Genomic DNA, 21,068 nt, shown 5'->3' on the forward strand with positions numbered 1-21,068 from the left:
AATGTGGGGGACACAGGAGTAAGAGAACAAAGGATAATGAAGGGACAGGGTCACTCGGGGAAGGGGGGTCAGGCCTTCCTGCAGGGTGGCCTCAGTTCACCCCATTCTCCAGGGTGGGTGTGGCCTCAGAGGGAGGTGTGACACTAGAGGTCACACCTGATGTCCCTATGTCCCTGCCCCCAGCCATGCCCCTGAAGAGGGAAAAAAGGACACATGAGGGGGACGGGAGGCCCAGGTGAGACGTGGGAGCTGGGCTGGACCTCTAGCCACCAGCAGCCTGTCAAAGTCCAGGTGACAGTCTCTGGCCTCATCCTGAAGGGAGGAAGAGAGCTGCCCTTCCCAGGAACAAACCACAGGGAGTGTAGCCCGAGGCCAGACACCCCAGGTTTTGCTGTGTGCCCAGCGTTATTCCCTCCTTCCAGCAAGCACACTTCCAAGCAGTTTTCCTTGGCAGTTTCTCCCTTTCCTGCTCTCAGGCCATGGTGCAGATGGGGACACCTCTATCCCTGGACCCGAGTTCAGGCCAGGCCGATCAGAGCATGGCAGAGTCCGGGGACTTTGCTGGGCTGTCAGGGAGAGGAGCTCTTGTTCATCTAGGGAGCAGTGGACAGGCCTGAAGTCTGGGCTGCTGGTGGCCACTAGGAGAGGAGGGGAGCAAATGTAGAAGGAAGCAAAGCCAAGAGGTGAAGAGAGACTGCGTCCTAAGTGATATCTGGAGCCCTCGATCCAACTGTGCCTGAAGCCAACCCCACCCCTGGACTCCTTAGCTACTTGAGCCTCTAACTTATTTCCTTCTTGTTTCTTTTTCTCCTCCCTCCCTTCCTTTTCTCTCCCTGGCTCTTTCTTTCTGTTATTCTTAAGATCATGTGAATTGGGTTTTTGTCCTTTGCAGCCAAGAGAGTCCTGATAATACACATAATATGAATTTAGGAAACAGCGCCAAAGATGAATAGGCTATTATTCCAGCATTTTAGTGACACAACTAGAGTGTGAGAGCCAGGCCCTGCCAAACCCTAATCCATATCCGGCCACGAGAGGACCCTCCCATGGGGCATTTCTCTAGGTGCCAGACACCTCAAGCCCCCAGCCTGAGCATGATGGAGAACACATCACCACCTCTCCCCTGGGAAATCCCCCAGCTCAACACCCATCACAATGGGGAAAGAACAGCAAGACACACAGAGAAATTCTGAAATAGGCTTTTGGGGTTTTATTCAAAACAACACTGGTGGTGGCTGCCGCTTGGTTTCTCTATGCCTGGGCCATCTGGGCCAGCAGGGACCAGCGCCATCAGCGACTAGGACGGAGGTTCATTCACACCATAGAAACTGTACAGCAGCTGGGAGTGTGGTAGTCACAGCAGCAGGGCCAGGCCGAGGGCTTCCAGGAGGAGGTGGCCCCTGCCTCCCTCCCAGGACCTAGCTCAGCCCGGCTCCACCAGGAACACTGATTATTACACAACGACAAAAAGAGTATGTGTATCTGGGCTAAACAGAGACTTTTAAGACCCCGAGCCCTTACACAGCGCAGAAAAGGGGGCCAGAGGTGGCCCTGGAAACAGAAGGCTCCAGGGGGGCATCGGGGCGGGGGAGAGACAGGCAGACAGGCTGATACTATGCACACTTCGTCTTTTGTGGGGCTGCCAAGTGCAGGAGGCCAGGCAGGGGACAGGAAGAGGCTTTGGCTGGGGTAGGTCACAGCCCAGCTGGTCTTGGGTCCATCTGTCACACGCTGAGGTGCCTGCCAGCCACCACTCTGCAGAGCCCTGCAAACAGATGGCTTGGGATGTCCCACACCAGCGTCCCCATTATCCCTAGGGCCAGGCCCGTGTGGGTTAGGTTAAGTTTGTGCTTTTGTGATGGACAGGCCATAGGATCAGGAAGGGCAGAGGGCCATTCACCTAACCCTTATCCATTTCAGCTTGTCCTGGCCAACCAATCACAGCCTCTGCGTCCCTCACTCCCCGTAGCTCTCAGGAACAAGGCCAAGTGCCTTGGGACAGCATTTGCGGCTCTCCAGGAACCAGACCCATCTCCCAAGACTCCCCAAGCAAAGCTTCTCTTCTTCCGGCTCAGCTAGTCCCACCTCTAGACATGCCCTGCTCTGTCGTGCCCTCACACCTTTGCTCAGGCCAGCCCCTTTGCCTAGATGGGCTTCCCCACGGGTCTGCTGGTTTGGGGGCCAGAAGGTTCCACGTGAAGGTGTCAGACACACCCGGGATGTGTCCCCTGCCCAGCCACTTCAAACCTGGTGACACCAGGGAAGTCACTTCCCTGGTCTGAGCATGGAGCAGCCGTGCACACCCCAACGGGCGTTGTGCAGATGAGACAGGATGACTCCTGCCCAGAAAATGGAAGCTGCTGACCAATGTCATGTGCTGCGCCCTTGAACCCAAGCCAAGTTGACCCAGTGAAGTCCTCATGTGGTCTTCCCAGGCCCACTGCTTCTCTTCCAGGCTCCAGCACACGTGTTCCTCCAGGAACATGCTAACTAATGTGTATGCTGCTGCCCTCTAACTGTGACCACCCAGGGCCACCACAGTGCTGGCAGGAAAGGTGAGCAGAGCCAGATGGCCTACCTGTACCCTCTCCTTCCCCAGACAAGCACCCCATAAGGAAACAATCAGCACAGCAAGGGAGGCTGGCCCCAGGCACTCGGGAGCAGCAGCTGGAGACTTGTGCCGTCTCCCCCACCAGGTGTGGAGCCACTCAGGGCAGGTGGTGACAAGACCCCAGGTCCACCGGCTTCCCAAGGGGGAGGGCCCAGCTGACCCCTGACCCTGGAGGCCACTGTCCTGGGAGGAAGACAAGTGCTCGGGCAGGGCCTCAGTACCCTCACCGAGGCCCCCATCCACACTTCAAGGTCAGGGGAAGAAAGCTCCAGGGGTAAATCCAGGTCTAACTGCCACGCCGGCCCAACTCCAAAGGACCAACAGAGGCCTGAGGCCAGGCTCTGCCTCCTGACCCACCCCCTTCAAACACTGGCCACATGTTCACATTCCAGGCACTCAGGTGTTGGCCCCTGCAGTGCTCCAGCCTCTTTGCTGCCAGAGCCCTGAGGGATGCTGGGCTGGCCACACTTTGCCTCTCCGGCCGCATTTTCCTCATGTGTACAGTGGGTCTGACTACCCTTCCCCATTCCCACCACCGGCTCTTAAAGGAAAGGCTTTGCCGGCCACTAAGCTTATGTCACTCATTACCTCCTTCTTTTGCTACAGTACCCAGGCCCCAAGGGTCCCTGTGATAGCCTGGGAGAGACCCAGAGCCTGTCCAAGCAGCCCCACCCCCACCCCACATACCATTTGACATCCTGGTTTGAAGCCAAGTTCTTCAAGGTCAGGGTTTGGGAACAAGGACAAGGCCGCCTCAGCGGGGCCCAGCCGAACCATTTGAGATCTCAAAGGCAAAGGGCCTGGTTATTGCTGAAGTGCAGTGTGTTCCAAACTTGCAGCATTTCCCACCCCATGACTCTGCCACCACGGTCCTCATCTTCTTTAAACTGACTTAGCCACACGCGTTCAAAACCTTAGCCTTGATCTAAGCAATATGTCTGTGAAATCATGAGTTCAGTGTACTGTTTTTTTTTCCCTAATAAATACTGAAATAAATATATAACTATTCAAATACAAAATACCCGTCTGTAAGCCCATTTGGGAAGCAATGCTACAGTGACTGCTACCTGATCTGCAGCTTTGGGAATGAGGTGGGGGAATGAGACAGGCAGCTGGGGGGAATGTGGGAGGATGTGGGTCCCCAGGTGATGGGTGTGAAGGAGCTGGGGGGTGGGGGCTGGTCCCAGGGCCCAGGCAGGTGCCCCACCCTTGCTCAGAATCCTGTTGGATCTGCTTTACCCTGAACTCCATCTCAGGGGACCAGAGGTGCTCAGGGGGTGGAGGGGAGCACAACCTCCCCGAATGGCCTACAGGGTACAAGGCCACGGCCAGCACTGACCAGGCCGGTACCCTTGACCTTGCAAGCATCTCAGGACCTGCTCAACCCCCTTCACTTTGTTCTCTCTTCTGCTGCCTCCATTCCTGCCCTCAGCTTCCTGTGGACAAGGCCACAGAAGACCCCACCCCAGGAAGTGCCTAGTGGGGCAGGGGTCTCGCCTGGGGCAGAGCCCCCTGGCCAGCCTGGGAGCTGACCTCCACCCCAGTCCGCACCCTAAGAAAATACAACTATCACCCTGATTTTTCTAAAGAAATACATCTAACTGGTTGACTAAAAGTTTGTGGACTTTGGGCGTCTACAAAAGACTGTTCACAGAACTAGACAGTCAGGAACAACAAGACAGACACCCCAATACATGGGGGGAGACGGGGTGGGATCTTAGCAGCATTTCTTTAAAGGAAAAAAAAATGCACCCTGAATTACACCTCTTTTTCTGGGCCTGTCTTCCTGGCCACAGGACCCTCAGAGGTCTGAAAGCCCTCTCCAAGCTACTCCCAACCCAGGGAAGGTACCGAAAAGCACAGGTGCCAATGCCCCAGCAGGACCATCTGCCCCCAGGGTGGGTCTGGCCTGGGTCCTAAGCATCAGGCAAAAGCCCTGTCTGGGCCCAGGGCCGGCACTCCCCACCTTCAGCACTTTCTGGAAGCCATAAGCTCTCAGTAAAAAAAATAAATATATATATATATATGTCTGTCTCTCTCTATATATATGCATATATATATATATGTATATATATACACACTTGTTTATCTGCATGGGGAGAACCACGGCGGGGCCACATCTGGGCCTCGGCCTGCTCTCAGCCGCCCCAGATCCGACGCCACCCGCACTCCCGGCGGCCTGGCGCTGGCTGGCCCCGCGCGGTGCCCAGGTTGTGGACCAAGTATTGCTGTCTGCCCCTGGCTCCTGAGGTAAAGAAGGTGAGACGGGGCGGGCGGCGGCGCTGGGCCCCTGCGGCCCTCATCTCTTCCTCTTGCTCGCAGCGTCTCCGGGCTGCAGCTCCCCCGGGGCCTCGGAGGGGCCCGTCGGGTCCTTGCTGCGGTCCGCGGCCCAGGAGGGGCTTCGGGCCAGGCCATGGGGCCGGGCAGCGGGGCGGGGGCGGCCAGGGCCGGTGGCCAGGCTGCTGGTGCTGCTGAATCTCCGGGCGGGCGGGAGCCCAGGCGGCGCGGGCGGCGGGCAGAAGAGGGAGGTGAGCGAGAGGCTGCTGAGGGTCTCCGAGTGCTCGCTGCCCCCGCCGCCGCCGCCCGCGCCACCCCGGCCCACGCCCTCCTCATCCGAGGGGTCCATGGAGTCGTGGTGGGTGCAGCCCGGGCTGGTGGAGCCCCCACTGCTGTGGCTGCGCTGGTGCACCCGCAGCCCCCGCCGGCTGAACAGGCCCCGGCCTCGCAGGCTGAGGCGGCGGCGGGCGGAGGGAGACAAGTTGGACCGGGGGCTGGGGGCGGGAGCAGGCGGCCCCAGGGCACGCCGGGGACTGTCGCTCAGGGTCAGGCTGTCCTCCAGCGTGGTCTGCAGGCTGCCTGCCGAGCTGCTGCGGCTGGCCTCCAACGAGGTGTCACTCCCAGTGGCCTTTGGGGAGACAACAGGAGATGGGAGCCGCTCGGTGTCCCTGGACCCTGCTCCTCCCACAGCTTGCCCATCCTAGGGACACGCAGGCAGGCACATGCAGCCCTCCCAGGCACTCCCTTCACATCACATTCAGCATCCCTGGGCTTCTCCCCTCCACCACACCACCACCCACCTGCTCCCCAGACACCCACGGGCTTCCCCTCAGGGCCTTTCCAACCCCTCTGCCTGAACTGCCAGGGCCCCTGCTCCCCCACAGCCCCTTTCCCTGTGCAACATTCTCCCCAGTGTGTATCACTGTCAAATACACTGTACTTTTTATGCATTTATTTGGGCTTTTCATGTCTTCTCTTGCACGCCTGCAACACACACCCTAAACAAACTGGAAGCCCCTGAGGCAGGACTTCTGCATCTGCATTCTGTAGCTGCTGCAGCCTCCGAGACTAGCACACCGCCTGGCACACAGCTACTGAATGAACAAATGCCTGGAAGAGCCCAGGGCCCATCCCTGCCTCCACCAGCAGAGCACTCGGTGTGCCCAGGTGGTAGCCCTGGCCAATCCAAGTCAGGTGGCCCTGTAGGCCAAAACTTCAAGTTCCCCAGAGCTGCCCCTCCACTTCCACCTGGAAGTCCAAGGCCCCACTCAGCAGGTGAGCTCTCAGCCAGAGAGGTGCCATACCTGCCGGAGGAGGGTGCAGTTGACACTCGGGGACCGCAGAGATGCCCAGGAGCCCTGCAGGGCGATCTTGGGGAGGGTCCCAGTACCAGCACCCTTCCCCTGCCCTTTCTGGCTGGCAGACACAGCGGGGTGGAAGAACTCTGTCGGCATGGGCAGGAGTGGGCTGGAGGCCTCCGGGGAGAAGGGATTTGGGGGTGCTGCTGGGGAGAGAGAAGAGGGAGCTGGGGAGCAAGCTCGGGCTGGCAGGCCCCTGGAGGGTGGGCTGGCAGGGAGGGGCTACCTAACAGACTGACTATGATGCAACGTGGGCAAATCTCTCTCTGTGAGCCTCGGAGTCCCCACTGTGAAAGCAAGGGAGGCGTAGTCAGCCTGTAGGATTCCTGGGAGGACAGACGCTAGACAAAGGCACAGCTTTTGGAGCCAAGCAGACCTGGGCTCAAGGACCTGGGGTTCCTTCCTCTGTGAAACCGAGACCAGATGCCTCCCTTGTGGGGTGAGAGAACAGTGTAAGAACCAGAGGCCGCTGTGTAGCTCCCAGGCCAGCGCCAGAAGTACAACACATGCTCACTGAGTGCCACCCCCAGGCCTGACACCCCACGGCGCCCAACCAGGCCTGGGTGCCCCTGTAGGACATCAGGCAGGGTGGGTACTGCTCCACATGGCAGAGCAGACAGAATGCTGCAGGATCTACCTGGTCTGCTCCACGGGGGTGGAGAGGGGCAAGGGCTGGGTCAGAGGGAAATGCGGGCCAGACAGTCGGGGGAGGCAGCCAGCAGCCTCTGTCCACGGTCCCCTCGGTGCCTTCCAGGGTAAGGAGGGGATGAAGGAATTGGGGAACATGTACCCAAGGTGGAATGTCCCCAGGTGCAAGGACTCCTATTCTATGTCATCTTATTTTTTAAGGAAAATGCAAATGAATGGTTAACACAAGGGGATGAGATTTCATTCTCTCAGGCTGCCTCTCGGGCCTTGCACCTTGACTTTTGGTTCAGGAATTCTGGGGTCTTAGCACCTCAGCCACCACCTCCAGTCCAGAGACCACTGGATTTAGGGAGTGTCCTTGCAAATGTCACTGCACACTAGCTCCTGGAAGGTACTCAATGCCAGGCCTCCCAGAAGAGTACTTGGGGGTAGGCTCAGCATTTTGGGGGTCCCTCTTCTGCTGAGCTCATCTCTCTGTCCCAGACAGTACTGTGAAACCAGACTCCTGTCACCCTCCAAGAGGACTGGAGGTTAGCCCTAGTGATAAACAGGCCAGCTCAGTCCTCTGTCCTCATGCCATAGCCCAGCCACAAGCCCAAAGCACAAACGTGGGATATCAAGGGTAGGGCCAAAGGATAAAGGTCACGACATTTTACAAAAGGGCTATTGAGGTCAATAGGCCTTCTGTTGTTCAACATCACCTTGTATGAAGATCTGTGGGGATTCACATCTATCACATTCAGCTCTAGAAAACCACCTTAATAATTTGGCAGCTTTCTTTCTGCCTGGTGATAAGAGCTGTGTGTGCCAACTTGTTTCCCTTTTCACCACAGTTCCCGGGAAGCTCGGAATGAAGCCTTCCTTAGCCCAGGTTTCTGGTATAATCATTACTCATCTCTCTCGATCTTTTCTTTTTTTCTTTCTTTTTTTTTTTTTGGCTTTTGAGTTTTATAATTGTTATATCAGGCCTGAGATTCCTATCTTTTGTTATCAGTTACTCATCTGGTTTTCTCCAGACTCGATATAATAGTCTAGGAAAAAATACTAAGGAAAAAACTCAACCAGCTCCCTCTGAAAGAGACACCCAAGATCGGGGAGGGCTATGGGGAGCGGGCGGGGTGCCTACCCCTCACCTTGACTGCTCTCATGTTTCAGCCAGGACCGGACAGGGTTAAATGATATTGCTTCCATTTCACACAGGAAGTTCTCTGGACCCGAGGATACGGCCGTGTTTGACAAGGGGAAGAAGCATTCACCCATGTCCCCCAGACGCACGGGCTCAGGTGGGTCTGGCTCACCCTGTAGGTAAAGGAAGGTAGACAGGTTAGGACAGTGGAGAGGGGGAAGGAGGCGGAGCCCGCCACAGCTGCTTTCGTGCCCCTATACCACAGCCCTTTGCTCAGGCCACTCTCGCTGCCTGGGATGGCTTTCTCCTCGCCTTGTCCATCTGGTCAGCAATCGTCACCTTCCAAACCCTAGGTGAAAGGGCACCACCTCCAGGAAGCCTCTCTGATGTCCCAGGCAGGTCAAAGTTTCCTGCTCACTCCCCTCTTGACTGTAAGATCCTTGCGGGAAGCTGAGGGTCTTCTTACATGGATAAAAGAAAAATATATATCCAAAGCAACAAGAAACAGCTTAGGCCACTGGATACCGTGACTGGAGCCCTGGCTGGGCTTGCTGCTCTGTGACTTCAGGTAAATTACTCGACCTCTCTGAGCCCCACTGCCCTCATCTGACCAACAAAAGACAAGGGCTGGCCCACAACAGATGCCCCTTACACGCTGCACTAGGAGGAAGCAGTGTTCTGGCTGTGCAGGTGGAGGCCAAGCTGCAAGGACAGACCCGCTGGCCCAGGAGGCAACCAGGGCCACTTACCTTGCTGTCTTTGGGCCCGAGCGGGCAGGCTGTAGGGTCCTCAAGACTCAGGTCATCACCCAGTAAGATGGACGAGGACCTGTCTGAGTTCAAGGAGAAGGCCTCTGTCTCAGCCAGCTGCACCTGGAGGGAGAGGTGGCGGCCTCAAGTCAGCCATGGGGCTGGGTCCTCCAGAAAGTCACAGAGTGGGTTAGAGAGGTCCAGAGATCTGCTGAGCATGGATGGTATGCCCCCTCTGGGCAAGGCGTCCAGTCTAGGCTGGGGGTGGAGGGGCACAGTGGTGTCACAGTCAGCAAAATGCCAGGCCTGAACTGGGCCAACGGCAGGCCAGTTCCCGTGGGCCATGAAATCCAAAGCTGATCCACTTGCCCACAGACCAAGTGTCCCTGAAGGCTGGCCAGTGTGGACCAAATTGGGGGGCTGGGTCTCTGCCAGAGCTGGGCTCCTCCCTCAGTCTGGCCCACATCAAGGTGCCAGCCTTACCTCTTGCTTGTCATGGTGACACTTCCCACAGCCAGCCGGCGAGGAGTAGTGGTGAAAGATGGAACCAGACAGGTTGTCAATGATGGTCAGCTCCCCCTCCAAGGAGTCCTTGATGATTAAAGAGACGCTGTCCAGCCACAGGTTCTCCTAGGCGGACGGGACGGGTGGGGACAGGCGGGATTACCGCCAGGTCGGGTCTATGGGGCGGGTGGAGCACAGCTGCCCTCCCGGTGGTTCTCTGCACCCATGACCTGGGCTGGACCCCTTCGTCACAGGGTCACCCTTTCACAGCGCTGAGCAGGGTGGGGCCCCAGAGGCAGAGGTCTCTGTCCGAGGTGACCCTGGGCAGCTGCCCTGGTAGCCCCAAGGTCCTACCCTCGGCGACCTGGTGCCCCCAACCCCCAGGCCCCTGCCCACCTGGGCTGGAGAGTAGCAGCGTGGGCACAGGCGGCCTTCCATGTCGCCCCCGCCTCCGCCGGGCCCTCCTGGCCCTCGGCCAGGTGCCCCCGAGGAGCCAGTGGGAGGCCGTGGGCTGGGCCCCAGGCCCTGGGCCATCTCCAGCTCGAGTTCGGCGTCCATCTCGGCATCCTCCTGGGCCTCCTTGTTGCTGTCGTCCAGGTGCTTCATGAGCACGGCCACCACCACATTGATGAGCACAAACTGGGCCGTGAGCACGAAGCTGACGAAGTACAGCGGCGACACGAACTGCAGGCTGCTCAGGCAGCTGCGCTCATCGTGGGTGCAGTCCCGCAGCGTGTCCTGCGCCGGGGAGGAGGGCGCTGAGGACCCAGGGCTCAAGGCACAGACCTCACCTCTGTTTTCTGTGAGCTCCTCCCCGTCCAGCCCAGGCTGGACGTGGGCAGGAGCCAGGGGGCCTCTGCTGGGTGATGGCAGGGCAGCAGATGCTTGGCACCAGGAGCAGTGATGCAGCCCCTGCCCTGGGCTACAGCCCCAAGTCCCCTCCGGCCCAGGGTGTAGCTGTGTCCGCTAGCACCTAAGCACTGATCTGAGCACTCCAGCATTTAGGGATGGGCAGAGAACCCGTTCCAGCCTCTCTGTACCTCGCTGTGCTCCCTGGTCCCAGGCAGGGCCCTCTTCTTCTCTGGGCCCTGCCCCACCTCCTGTGTGCAGTAGGGCACTGGGCAGGCAGAGGGCTGGGGAGCCCTCACCAGTATCCTCACTCTCAGAACCCAGACTGAGTCCTCCCTCCCCAGCCCACCCACAAGTACCTTCATGATCCCGTTCCAGTTGTCGCCAGTGGAGACCTGGAAGAGCGTGAGGAAGGCCATGCCAAAGTTCTCGAAGGTGGCATGCCGGCTCATGCCCTCGCACGGGTTCTCGTCATTGCAGACTGAGGGGACAGAGGGGGCCGGCTGTCCAGCTGCACGGCCCCCTGCACAACCCGCATGGCCTCCTCTCAGAATCCCCGCTACAGCCCTGGGAGGTGCGTGTGGACTGTGCCCAGCCCACAGATGGAGGAACTGAAGCTCGGGGAGGTGGCACACAAGCTGGGGCTCAGACTCAGGGAGCCCGGCTCCTCCTCCCACCCAAGTAGCAGTTCCAGAGGGCCCTCAAGGAAGCCCTGCTTTCTGGAGCCGACCCTGTATTGTCCTCGGCCTGTGCTCTGGCGGCTCTGCTTGCAGGGGTGGTGCTGGCCCAGGATGGACACTGGCTTATGGGGCCAGAGGAGGCGTCCATGGAGGTCTGACAGCTGGGGGGCTCCAAGTCGGGACCCACAGCATAGGCCTGGGGTGTGCTGGTGGACCCAAGCTAGCATGTTGCAAAAGCTCCCTCTCACACAGAAGAGGGGAGGGGTGGCTGAGGGCCGCCCATCCATCCCCCAGGGCCTGCTGTGGGAGCATTTTTCCAATACAAAGACAGACCCTGATGTGGCATTCTCGGGGGGTCTCAGGCCTCCCGCCACCCAAGACCCTCTTCTAGACCCATTCCACCACCCTACCCCAAGCCTGCTTAGGGGGTCACTCACCCAGTTTCCCGAAGAGCTCCACTCCCAGGGCGGCGTAGATGAAGAAGAGCAGCATAAAGAGGAGGCCCAGGTTGCCCACCTGTGGGGATAGCAGGTGGGGCTTGGCCGAGCCTGAGGAGGGTAGGCATGGGGGACCGGCAGGGTCCATGCATACAATCACTTGTGTGTGGTTAGGGCCATCCAATGGATGAATGCAGAGAGGCAGGGAAGAAAGTCTCAGCAATAATGCCACCTCTTCCATGAAGCCTGCCTAGATTCCTTCAGGCAAACTAGGATGCAGTCTGACAGTCTGAGTGTATGTAAGTGGTATATCCCTGCCACTGTCTCTGCTGGTCTAGGAATTCCTTGAGCACAGGGACATGGCTAGATGAAGTCAGATCTGCTTCCTCAGGCCAGCACAAAGCCTGGCCATGGAAAGGAGTGAACACAGGAATCGTGCAGGACTGTGGGCCCCAGAAGCCTCCTGCAAAATCAGCCACCCTCATCCAACAGAGCTCCTGTGGGAGGAAAATGTCCCAGATTCCAAAACTATTTCAAATCTATCTATATATGCTGGAGACCGCCGTTAACTCGTGTAACGGATAGCACAAGACTTAAACACATTCTTGCCCTAGAAATGAAATATCTGCTAGACCCCTCAGAAGACCTGCACAAATGGAATCAGTTCGCGTTAATTGCTGAAAAGCAAACCCCGTTAATCACAGCTTCCTAACGTTTCCCTGCTCCAGAGGAGGGTTTCCTTCCGAGCTGTTCTACAATCACACAGATTGTGTCTGACTAATTAAATGATGCTTGTTCATTAATGAATCAAGCACTTATCGAGCACCTAGGAGGCAAGGTGTGAGGGGAGTCAGGCGTGGCCTGGGCCTTCTGCTCGGCTTTCTGCCCTCTGCAGGCCCGGGTCAGCAGCGTCTCTTAACCAGCATCCACCTCACCTTTCCTACCCATCCTCCCTCCGCCCTCAGCATCTGCCAGAGCCTGCACAGCTACAGCAGCCCCTTACCCACCTCCCTGCCTCCAGCCTCTCCCTGCAATGCGTTTTGCTCTGAGTCGCCAGAGTAACCTTCTAAAATGTTGAGGCACCCCCGCCCCTTGTTCAGAACCTCCCAGGGTGCCCACTGCCTGTAGGACAAAGCCCAAGCCTGCTCTCCTGGCATCAAAGGTGTGAGGTAGCCCTGCGGACCACACACACCTGCACCCCCACCCCCCATTTTCCAACCCTACTCCAGCCACATGGAAAACAGACCCCATTTGCGTATTCTGTTTTCTCTGCCTGGTAAATGCCTCCTCCCCGTCCATCAAGCCCAGGTCATCTGTCACCTCCCCTGAGAAGCCTTCCCTGATGCCTCCTCCTTCTGCATGGAGCCTAGTTTAGAGGGAAGGGACTAAAGTTTCATTTTCATACCACTTTACACAGAACCGAGGAAGTGTTCAGCATCAGCTAATGAGTTTTGAGGGGTAAGCACCCCGCCGTGCCACATGGTATTTGTCACTCCCTCTCTTAAAGTGCTGACGTAATTGTAATCACTATCACGTGTCTCCTATTTTAGTCTGGGACCTCCTGGGTATCTCCATGTGCTCTGTGCCAACTCAGGGTTGGCCTGGAAAGCCACCCAAGGATGCCTAGGGGTCAGAACGAGGGGAATGGGGGAGGGGGAAAGGAAGCCAGTGCAGCTGGGGACACACACTCACCACCCAATCCCCATCCTTAGCGGACTCTTATATGGCACTTCCTATGACCCAGGTCACGTTCAGGACTTTATAAGCTTTTATTATTTTAAATATCACAACATCTCTTTGAGATAAGCACTGTTATCATCCCCCGTTTCACAGGCAAGGAAACCAAGGCACAAGAAGCTGAATCACATGCCCACGGTCTCACAGGGGACCCCAGGCAGGGAGGCTGGATCTGGGCTCCACTCGCTTCCTGTCTGCACCCCTCCTCCCAAGCCCCGCACGCACCCTCATGTCCCATGTGACAAATTCCTCTGCAGGAATTTAGTATTAGGGAAAAAACATGTCTCTTCGCCCCTGCTTTCGATCCAGACCTAATGAGAGCCATGTCAGTTTCCCTTTGCAACTGGGCTGCTGGGAAGCTTACACCAAACTTGAGAATGGAATTTACTAACGTCCTTGGCCCAGGCCCCTGTGAGAATTAGCTTTATTTTCACTTTCCCTGAGTTATTAATCTTTTATCCTCATTTTTAGTGTGCTATATCCATGCTTTTTAAGATGCCTAAAGTTCCTTAAGACTAGATGAGTCATAATGAATAAATGAATGTGCATGAGGGTCACCTCAGAGCAGAGGCCACCCTGAGGGGAGGAAGAAGGGGAGAGACTGGGGTTGCAGAATTCCCAGGAGGATGAACGATGCACCCTCTGTGGCCCTGACCCTATCTCCCTTCCACTGACCAATGGAACGGGGGTGGGGGGTGGCTTTCCTAACTTCCCAGGGTCCCCACCCAGGTCAGGGTCTCATTCTGTCCTCTCCTAGAATGTCATATCTGAACCTCTCCAATCACATCAACATCTCCTGCCAAGCCACCCACAAGGTCAAGCTCAAAGTCCCCTGACATCCTCCCTGATTCTCAGGGCCCCTCCTCCCTCCGAAGCATGGTGTAGGCCCCTTGCCACATTGCCCTGAGGCATCGATCTTCTCCACCAGTCTGGCAACTCCTGAGGGCAGAATATGGGTCCCCAGGGGCCAGCCCGGGGCCTGGTACAGAACAGGGATGGTGAGCACTTGGTGATGTCAGGAAGAAAGAGGAAACCTGTACCATCTTTCACAGCACCAGCTCAAACGGCCTCTCTGGAGATGAGTTTCTGCCCTGGCTCTGGGCAGGTCAGGAGGAAGGGCCCAGCGTGACCCCCATGACAGGTAGGAGGGGCTGCTGCAGGGAGCGGCTCTTACCTGGGGCAGAGCTTGCACCACCGTGTCCAGCAGGGCTCGCATGCCCGTCGCCATTTTCAACAGCTTCAGCACTGCGGGTGAGACCCAGCCCGGCCCATGCAGCCCAAGTCAGTGGGGACATGAGTGTACACGTGTGTGCACATGTGTAAATGTAGAAGGAAGGTGAGAGTGGAGGAGCGTGTAAGCAAAGGGGGTGGCTCTGTGGTGCCATGCCACAAGAATGTGGGTGCAGTGACTGGAAGAATGGGGGTGTGCACAAAAACGTGAGGCACGAGGTGCGGACATTGGTGTAAAAAAAGTCCAAGAGGAGAGCACGCCCAGTGAGAACAGAGGGATAAAAAGTGTGCAAGTGAGTGCATCATTCACCACGATGGGGCAAAAATGACGGGCAAGTGGGTGCCCATGTTTCTTCCTCTGGCTAAAGAGGGTTCCAGTGTTCCGCTGAGTTTCTCCACATCCACCGCCCCCCACCCCAGAATCCAGAGGTGACAGGCAGGTGCAGGTGGAAGAGTAAGAGGCACCTGGGAGAGCACTGAGGCAGGAGGTTTTGAAAAAAGTGTGAGGACAGCCTTGGGCTGAGAGGGAGCTTCTGGGAGAAGAAAGGGGATGTTAAGAAGTGTTGAGACCCGCATGTCCCAGCTGGTGCTGGAGCGACGCTGGTGAGGAGCCGTGTCTTCCCAGCTGCACTGGCTCCTTTCATCCCAACCTGAGGCTGGACTGCAGGGGTCGTGGTGTGATAAGGAGGCAGGAGTGCAGTGTGCTGTGCAGAGTGGTCTGTGGACGAGGGCACGTGAGTGTGTACACACAGGGCGAGTGTGTCAGGTGTGAGTTCCTCTTGGCTCCTGTTCGGGTCTTGGCAGGAAGCCCATCATGCCCACGCTCCCCTCCCCCATCATGCCCACGCTCCCCTCCCCCATCATGCCCACGCTCCCCTCCCCCATCATGCCCACGCTCCCCTCCCCCATCATGCCCACGCTCCCCTCCCCCATCATGCCCACGCTCCCCTCCCCCATCATGCCCACGCTCCCCTCCTCCTGCCCATCGCCACTCTGTCCCCTTGGTCCTCACCCCGGGCGATTCGCAGGACTCGCATGATGCGGATGATGGTGGGGTTGATGGGTAAGGCCGCGTTAATCTCGATCTCCTCCAGCGTGATGCCCATGACGGACAGCAGCACAATGGCCAGGTCTAGCTGGTTCCACCTGCCCGGGGGCACAGGAGGGTAGGAGTGGGAAGCAGGGTGGGGGCCACTCTAGTTTAGACATGCGTCGGCGGAGAGGAGCTTCCCAGCTCTCCACCCTCCTGCTGTGGTTGGCGGGGATGTGTGGCCACCCTCTCGACTAACCCCTTCAGACCCCACTGGGTCCAGCTCCCTCTCTGCCCCGGACAGCCTCCAATTCCTCAAGCAAGCGGCTGACCAGGCTAATAAATAAGAGAGGAGGAACGGGCTCTGACTTCTAGGGCAGAATCTTGAGCCCACTGCTCCTTCTGTGTGGACTTGGGCTACACATCAACCTCTCTGAGCCTCATTTGTTTCCTCTAAGAAGGACTAGCATGAAGTGTGCCCAGCTCTGACTGTGGGGTATGGAGGACCCACTGAAGATATGCTGAAGACACTTGGTAGAATGCCCTGCATCCATCAGGTGAGACCATAATTACTTCCTGTTCAGGGCTATAGGCAGCACCCAGGGGCCATTTGTGCCCAGATACTTATTGGTTCCCCTCCTCCGGTTGCTCCAGGCTTCCCCAGGGGTCAGGACTGCTTCTCCATCCTGAGCCCCTTGCGTCCCTCCACCCAATACTCTGCTAACCTGGCCCAGCCACTCACCGGTCCTTGAAGAAGCGCCTAAGACCAAATGCCACCAACTTCAGCACAGCCTCCAGCACAAAAACAGTGGTGAACATGTAGTTGCAGTACTTGAGGGCTGTCTCCAGGGACTATGGGGGGAGGCAAAGAGAAGCATGATCCGGGCTCCATGACCTGCCCCCCAATTTCCTCCAGTCAGAAAGTCTCTGCCTTTTAAGGGGAGAATGTAGTCCATTCACATTTAGTACAATGATTTATGTATCTCCTTTTATTCCTTCCATCTTACTTAATGTGCACGACTTAGTTTACATTGCTGTTTCCTTTTCCTTATTTCTGCTCGATTGCTCCAGGTGCTCCTCGTTGGAAGCTGTGTGGGGTTAGGGTTAAGTGTCATGGTTAAGAACCAGACTGCCTAGATTTGAATCCTGGTTCAGCTCTTTCTCCTTGTTCACTATGACTTTAGGTAAGTCACTTCACCTCTCTGGGACTTAGTTTTCCAATCCATAAATTGGAGATAATAGTACCTACCTCAGAAAGTTTCTGTGAAAATTAAATGAACTACTAGTCCTGCTCCAGACTGAACTATATGCTTAACTACTTGGTAAATGTGAGCTATTATTCCATTTCTTCATGTTAATTTGGAAGTTCTACAACTACTGTTCTTTTCTGCCAATGATTGCCTTCCTGTTCCCTGCACGTACAACATTCTTCTGCTATCATTTAAAATAAGATACTAACTTCTCACATGGAGCTTCTGCTCCCCTCTTCATCCCCCCAGCTCTATTAAGTGGAAGCTTTTAGAATGCACTTGTCCCTACACTCCCTTCATATGCCCCGCACGCACACTGCCTGCAATTAGCTGGGAACTGATCACCCTCTCTCACCTCTGTGTTTGCCCCCAACAGTCCTGCCACCTGGAGTGCCCCTCCCCCAGGCTCCATATGCCCAGGAAGCAGTGGGAGCCACATGGCAGGCCTTGAACGCAAATGAAAGTTCCAGTCCTGGCTGCACTGCTTCCTGGCTAATGGGGGCAGCATATTTTATCTCTCTGAGCCTCAGTTTCTTCATCTACAGAAAGTGTAGAGGGGCAGCCAGATGGCGCAGTTAGTTAGAGAGCGAGCTCTGAACAACAGGGTTGCCGGTTCGATTCCCACATGGACCAGTGAGCTGCGCCCTCCACAACTAGATTGAAGACAATGAGCTGCCGCTGAGCTGCCAGAGGGGCGGCCGGATGTCTCAGTTGCTTAGAGCCCGAGCTCTCAACAACAAGGTTACTGGTTCAATTCCCGCATGGGATGGTGGGCTGCGCCCCCTGCAACTAAGACTGGACTTGGAGCTGAGCTGCACCCTCCACAACTAGATTGAAGGACAACAACTTAGAGCTGATGGGCCCTGGAGAAACATACTGTTCCCCAATATATTCCGCAATTAAAAAAAAAAAAAAAATATATATATATATATATATATATATATATATATATATATATGCATGCGTACAAGCTCTTTGAATCTCAGCATTGGAAGGGCACTTCAGGAGCACTGCACCCGTGCCCAATTTAAAAAATGTATATATCTATAGAAAGTCCCGTCCCCAACCTTAAGCTGTGAGGACAAGAGACTTGATATCTGTACTGTGCTTTGCAAAGAGTCATATACGGAACACACCACAGCCACTGTTATCCAAGCTCCAAGGCAGGGCCCAAATGTCACCTCCCCACTCACCAGGAATGAGCCACCGGTCCCTCTCATTCATCTGTCCTACCAAGCTATGAGCTTCCTGGGCGGAGGGCCCAGCATGGGAAACTGCTCAGATGCTGCCCCATCCTGTCCCTGGGGTGGAGTCCTGCCACCCACCCTCTATGGGACCTAGGGGCGGGGCAAGGGCTCACCGTGGGCTGGTTGTAGTGCTCCAGGGACATGGTGACCACATTGAGGCAGATGATGAAGGTGATGAAGATGTCCAGGTAGTGGCTGGTGCACATGGAGTGGATGAGCAGCCGGGTGGGGCAGTAGGTGGCGTAGTAGGGTAGGCGCTGGGCCTCTGCAGGGGAGGATGGGGAGTGGCACAGACCACAGAGGGGGAACAGAACATGTGGAGGGGGAGGCAGAGGGGAGGGAGGAAGAAAGCGGGCAGAAACATCAGTCCTTCCAGGCTGTGGGAGTCAATTAGCTCTTCTCCACCCAGCCAGGGGACCACAAGGGAACCAGGCAAGATGAGGGAAAGGGTGTAAGGAGGGCAGGACACTGATTCCCCCCGTCCGCCCCAAAAGGGCCCATGGCAGGGGCTCCTGGTCTCCTGGGGAGAGGAAAGGGTCCCGCAGCTCAGGGTCAGGTATCCAGGCTCTGCCTTTGCCTTCTGCCTGGACTGAACCACTGGTTGGCAGTGGTTCACCATCACACTCCAGGTGACCAATAGGGCTCTCAGGTCACCTGATCAGGCAGACACTGGGAGAAAGGGCAGGGCCAGAGACATTGGCCATATCCTTCATCCCTTCCAGTTCCAAAGGCCCAGAGGCTGGGATCAGGTCCAGGCCTCAGCTCCTGTGCCCTGCAGGGCCAGCGGTAGTGGGCAGAGGAGGCCTAGGGCCAGGGTGGCCCCTGCCCTTCGAAGTCACCCACTCACTCCGGCGCTTCTTTTCCAGGCGCCGCAGCCGCTTCTCCTCACGTCTCCGAGCCTCCTCGGCCTCCTGGTGCTGCCGGCACTTATGGAAATTCTCTACCACGACGCCCACAAACATGTTGAGCACGAAGAAGCTGACGATGAGCAGGAAGGAGATGAAGTAGAGCAGCATCCAGGGGTTGTGGTTGGGCACGGGCTGCAGGGAGCCAGACGGGGCTGAGGCAAGCTGCCCAGGCACCGCGGGGCCCACCAGGGGGTCCTCCACCTCGCTGAGCCTCCGTGCAATGGCGGCACTGAGAGAGCCTGCCTCCTAGGTGGCCATGAGGTCTGAAGGAGGCAGCAGGTAGGAAGTGCCCACCCCGGCAAGGCACAAGGAAAGTGTTCAGCAAAGAGAACCCCTCCCTTCCCTGCTCCCGTTGAGGCCTCTGGGCACCTACCCACCTGTCTTCTTCCCTTCCTCTCACCCACCCATCCATTCACCTACTCACCCGTTCACCCACCCATCCATACATCCATACTCATATCCACTCAGCCATCTATCCATCTACTTATTCATCTATTTATTCAGAAATTTCTATTTATTCATCCATCCACTTATTCAGAAACAATGCAACCAGCAAAAGGGAAAGCATACTCGTGCGTGCACACGCGCACGCGCGCGCGTGTGTGTGTGTGTGTGTGTGTTGGTTGGGGTGGTGACAGGAGAGGAGGAAGATGCCTCCAAGTGTTCTCATTCCCTGCCTCGCACCAGAAGGGAGCCCTGCTCTCAGGGGGATCCTGGGAGTAAGCGCTCAGGCCTCCTGTCAGGCCCAACCTCCTCCCTACCCCTTCTCCATACCCCAAAGCCCTCCTCACCCAGCAGCCCACAGGAGGTTCCCACTAGCAAGCCTGACGGCATCACTCCCTTGTGATAACACGTTCCCCGACTCCCACTGCCCTCAGACAAACCCCAGCCCTTGCCATGGTAACACGAGGTCTGGACCATCCAGAACTGCTTGCTTCCTCCACGCCTCTGCCACTCTCCTCTCACTTTCTACTCCCAGCCCTCAACTCATGACTTCCTGAACACGTCACTCTCCCACCTCAGGCCAGCACCTGCTGTCCCTCTCTCCTCCCCCTGCAGTTGGTTCTCCACCCACAAGGCTCTGCACCCCTCCCGGCAGGAGCCAGCTTGGAGGGCTCTCAGCATGCAGCGCAGGGGCCTTTGTGGAAGCAGATGGAACAATGGCTTTTGCTACAGGAAGTGTCTCTGCTGGTGGAGGATTCAAGGCAGGATGCTGAGGGGTGAGCTGTGGCTGACAGTGGGAGACCTTGGGGCTGTGGGTCTTGGTGACACCAGCTTCAGACCACTGGGCCCCAGAAACTGTCTCTCCCCCACTGCCCTGCTGACCTGGCCCCAGCCACACCCACCTGCTGGTCCACAGCAACGGCATCCAGTCCATTGTACATGATGTTCACCCAGCCATCCTTGGAGGCCAGGACAAAGAGGGACATCAGAGCCTGGAAGACACGGGGAAGGGAGGGTATGGGGGGGACAGGCCAGAGCAGCTCAGGCTGCATCTGCCCCTCCTCAGCTCTCCATTTCTCTGCTTCTGGGGGTCAGACAGACAAGATGCCTTTCCCACAGTGAAGGAAGAGCTATGCTTTCAATGGATAAACCTTTTCTGAGGACCTACTATGTGCCTGCCACATACCCTGCAGGCACTGCTGCAGGAGAACGAGCACTGGACCAGGAGTCCTGGTCTCCAGTCTCAGCCCTGAAATTAATTGGGCAAGAAAATTCATGAGCTCTTGTCTCCTTACCTGCAGAATGGAGCTAATACTTAAGTGGCTGCCTGCCAGGTTTGCTGGGCGCTCGTCAGCTGAGACTTTAAACTGGAAGGTTCCTGATAAACATGAGGGGCCCTGCCACCATCCCTCCACGCTTGCCTCTAGCACCTGAAAACAGGAGCTCATGAGAGAAATCAGGAGCCCTGGGTCACAGCCCACGCTCTGCCACTCATTGGCTGTGTGACTTGGTGCAAGTTCCTCAATGTCTCTGGGCCCCAGCTTCCTTGTCTGTAAATGGCAATAATTACCATCACTAATATGAGATTTTGAGACAGAGGTGATCCCCAGGAGACAACCCTCCAAGACTCCCACATACACGGCAGCCAAAGCGTCCTCACGTCCCCTCAACGGGGCTACGGGCTGGTCCTAGAGGACCCGGCACCGAGCCTCACACGCAGTAGGTGCTCAATAAAGGTTTTCTGTGCTGGGCTGAACCAGTGCCACTGCAGAGCGCAAGCATGAAGGAAGTTAGTGGGTTGACAAAGGGTCCTGGACCAGCAAAGGTTGCCTGGCAATCACATGCCCTACTCTGGACACCTCCCGTGCTTCCACCATGCCACAGCTGTCATTTATTGCAGCCCAGGGCCCTGGGCCCGGAAATGGGGTTCTGGGACATGTCTCCTGCCCTGCACTGGCTACTGCTGCCCATCCACTGAGGGCA

At 56.9% G+C, this 21,068-nt stretch overlaps 1 protein-coding gene across 1 annotated transcript in view; it reads right to left on the reverse strand.

Moving 5' to 3' along the window:
* Positions 1–1,195: 1,195 nt before the first annotated feature.
* The window catches only part of CACNA1I (calcium voltage-gated channel subunit alpha1 I), a 110,137-nt gene continuing 90,264 nt past the window's right edge, over positions 1,196–21,068 (reverse strand). The window contains exons 24-37 of the mRNA XM_033117537.1: positions 19,988–20,077; positions 18,581–18,773; positions 17,847–17,998; positions 15,979–16,088; positions 15,219–15,352; positions 14,151–14,221; positions 11,240–11,318; positions 10,482–10,603; positions 9,670–10,011; positions 9,253–9,399; positions 8,770–8,892; positions 8,028–8,193; positions 6,193–6,389; positions 1,196–5,516 (exon numbers count right to left, since the gene is read on the reverse strand). Coding sequence (XP_032973428.1) covers positions 4,911–5,516; positions 6,193–6,389; positions 8,028–8,193; positions 8,770–8,892; positions 9,253–9,399; positions 9,670–10,011; positions 10,482–10,603; positions 11,240–11,318; positions 14,151–14,221; positions 15,219–15,352; positions 15,979–16,088; positions 17,847–17,998; positions 18,581–18,773; positions 19,988–20,077 — 2,532 coding nt within the window. The 3' untranslated portion in view covers positions 1,196–4,910. The remainder of the gene's footprint in view (positions 5,517–6,192; positions 6,390–8,027; positions 8,194–8,769; positions 8,893–9,252; positions 9,400–9,669; positions 10,012–10,481; positions 10,604–11,239; positions 11,319–14,150; positions 14,222–15,218; positions 15,353–15,978; positions 16,089–17,846; positions 17,999–18,580; positions 18,774–19,987; positions 20,078–21,068) is intronic.

This window comes from Rhinolophus ferrumequinum, chromosome 10 (assembly GCF_004115265.2).
Source record: "Rhinolophus ferrumequinum isolate MPI-CBG mRhiFer1 chromosome 10, mRhiFer1_v1.p, whole genome shotgun sequence".
In the NCBI taxonomy this organism is placed as follows: Eukaryota; Metazoa; Chordata; class Mammalia; order Chiroptera; family Rhinolophidae; genus Rhinolophus; species Rhinolophus ferrumequinum.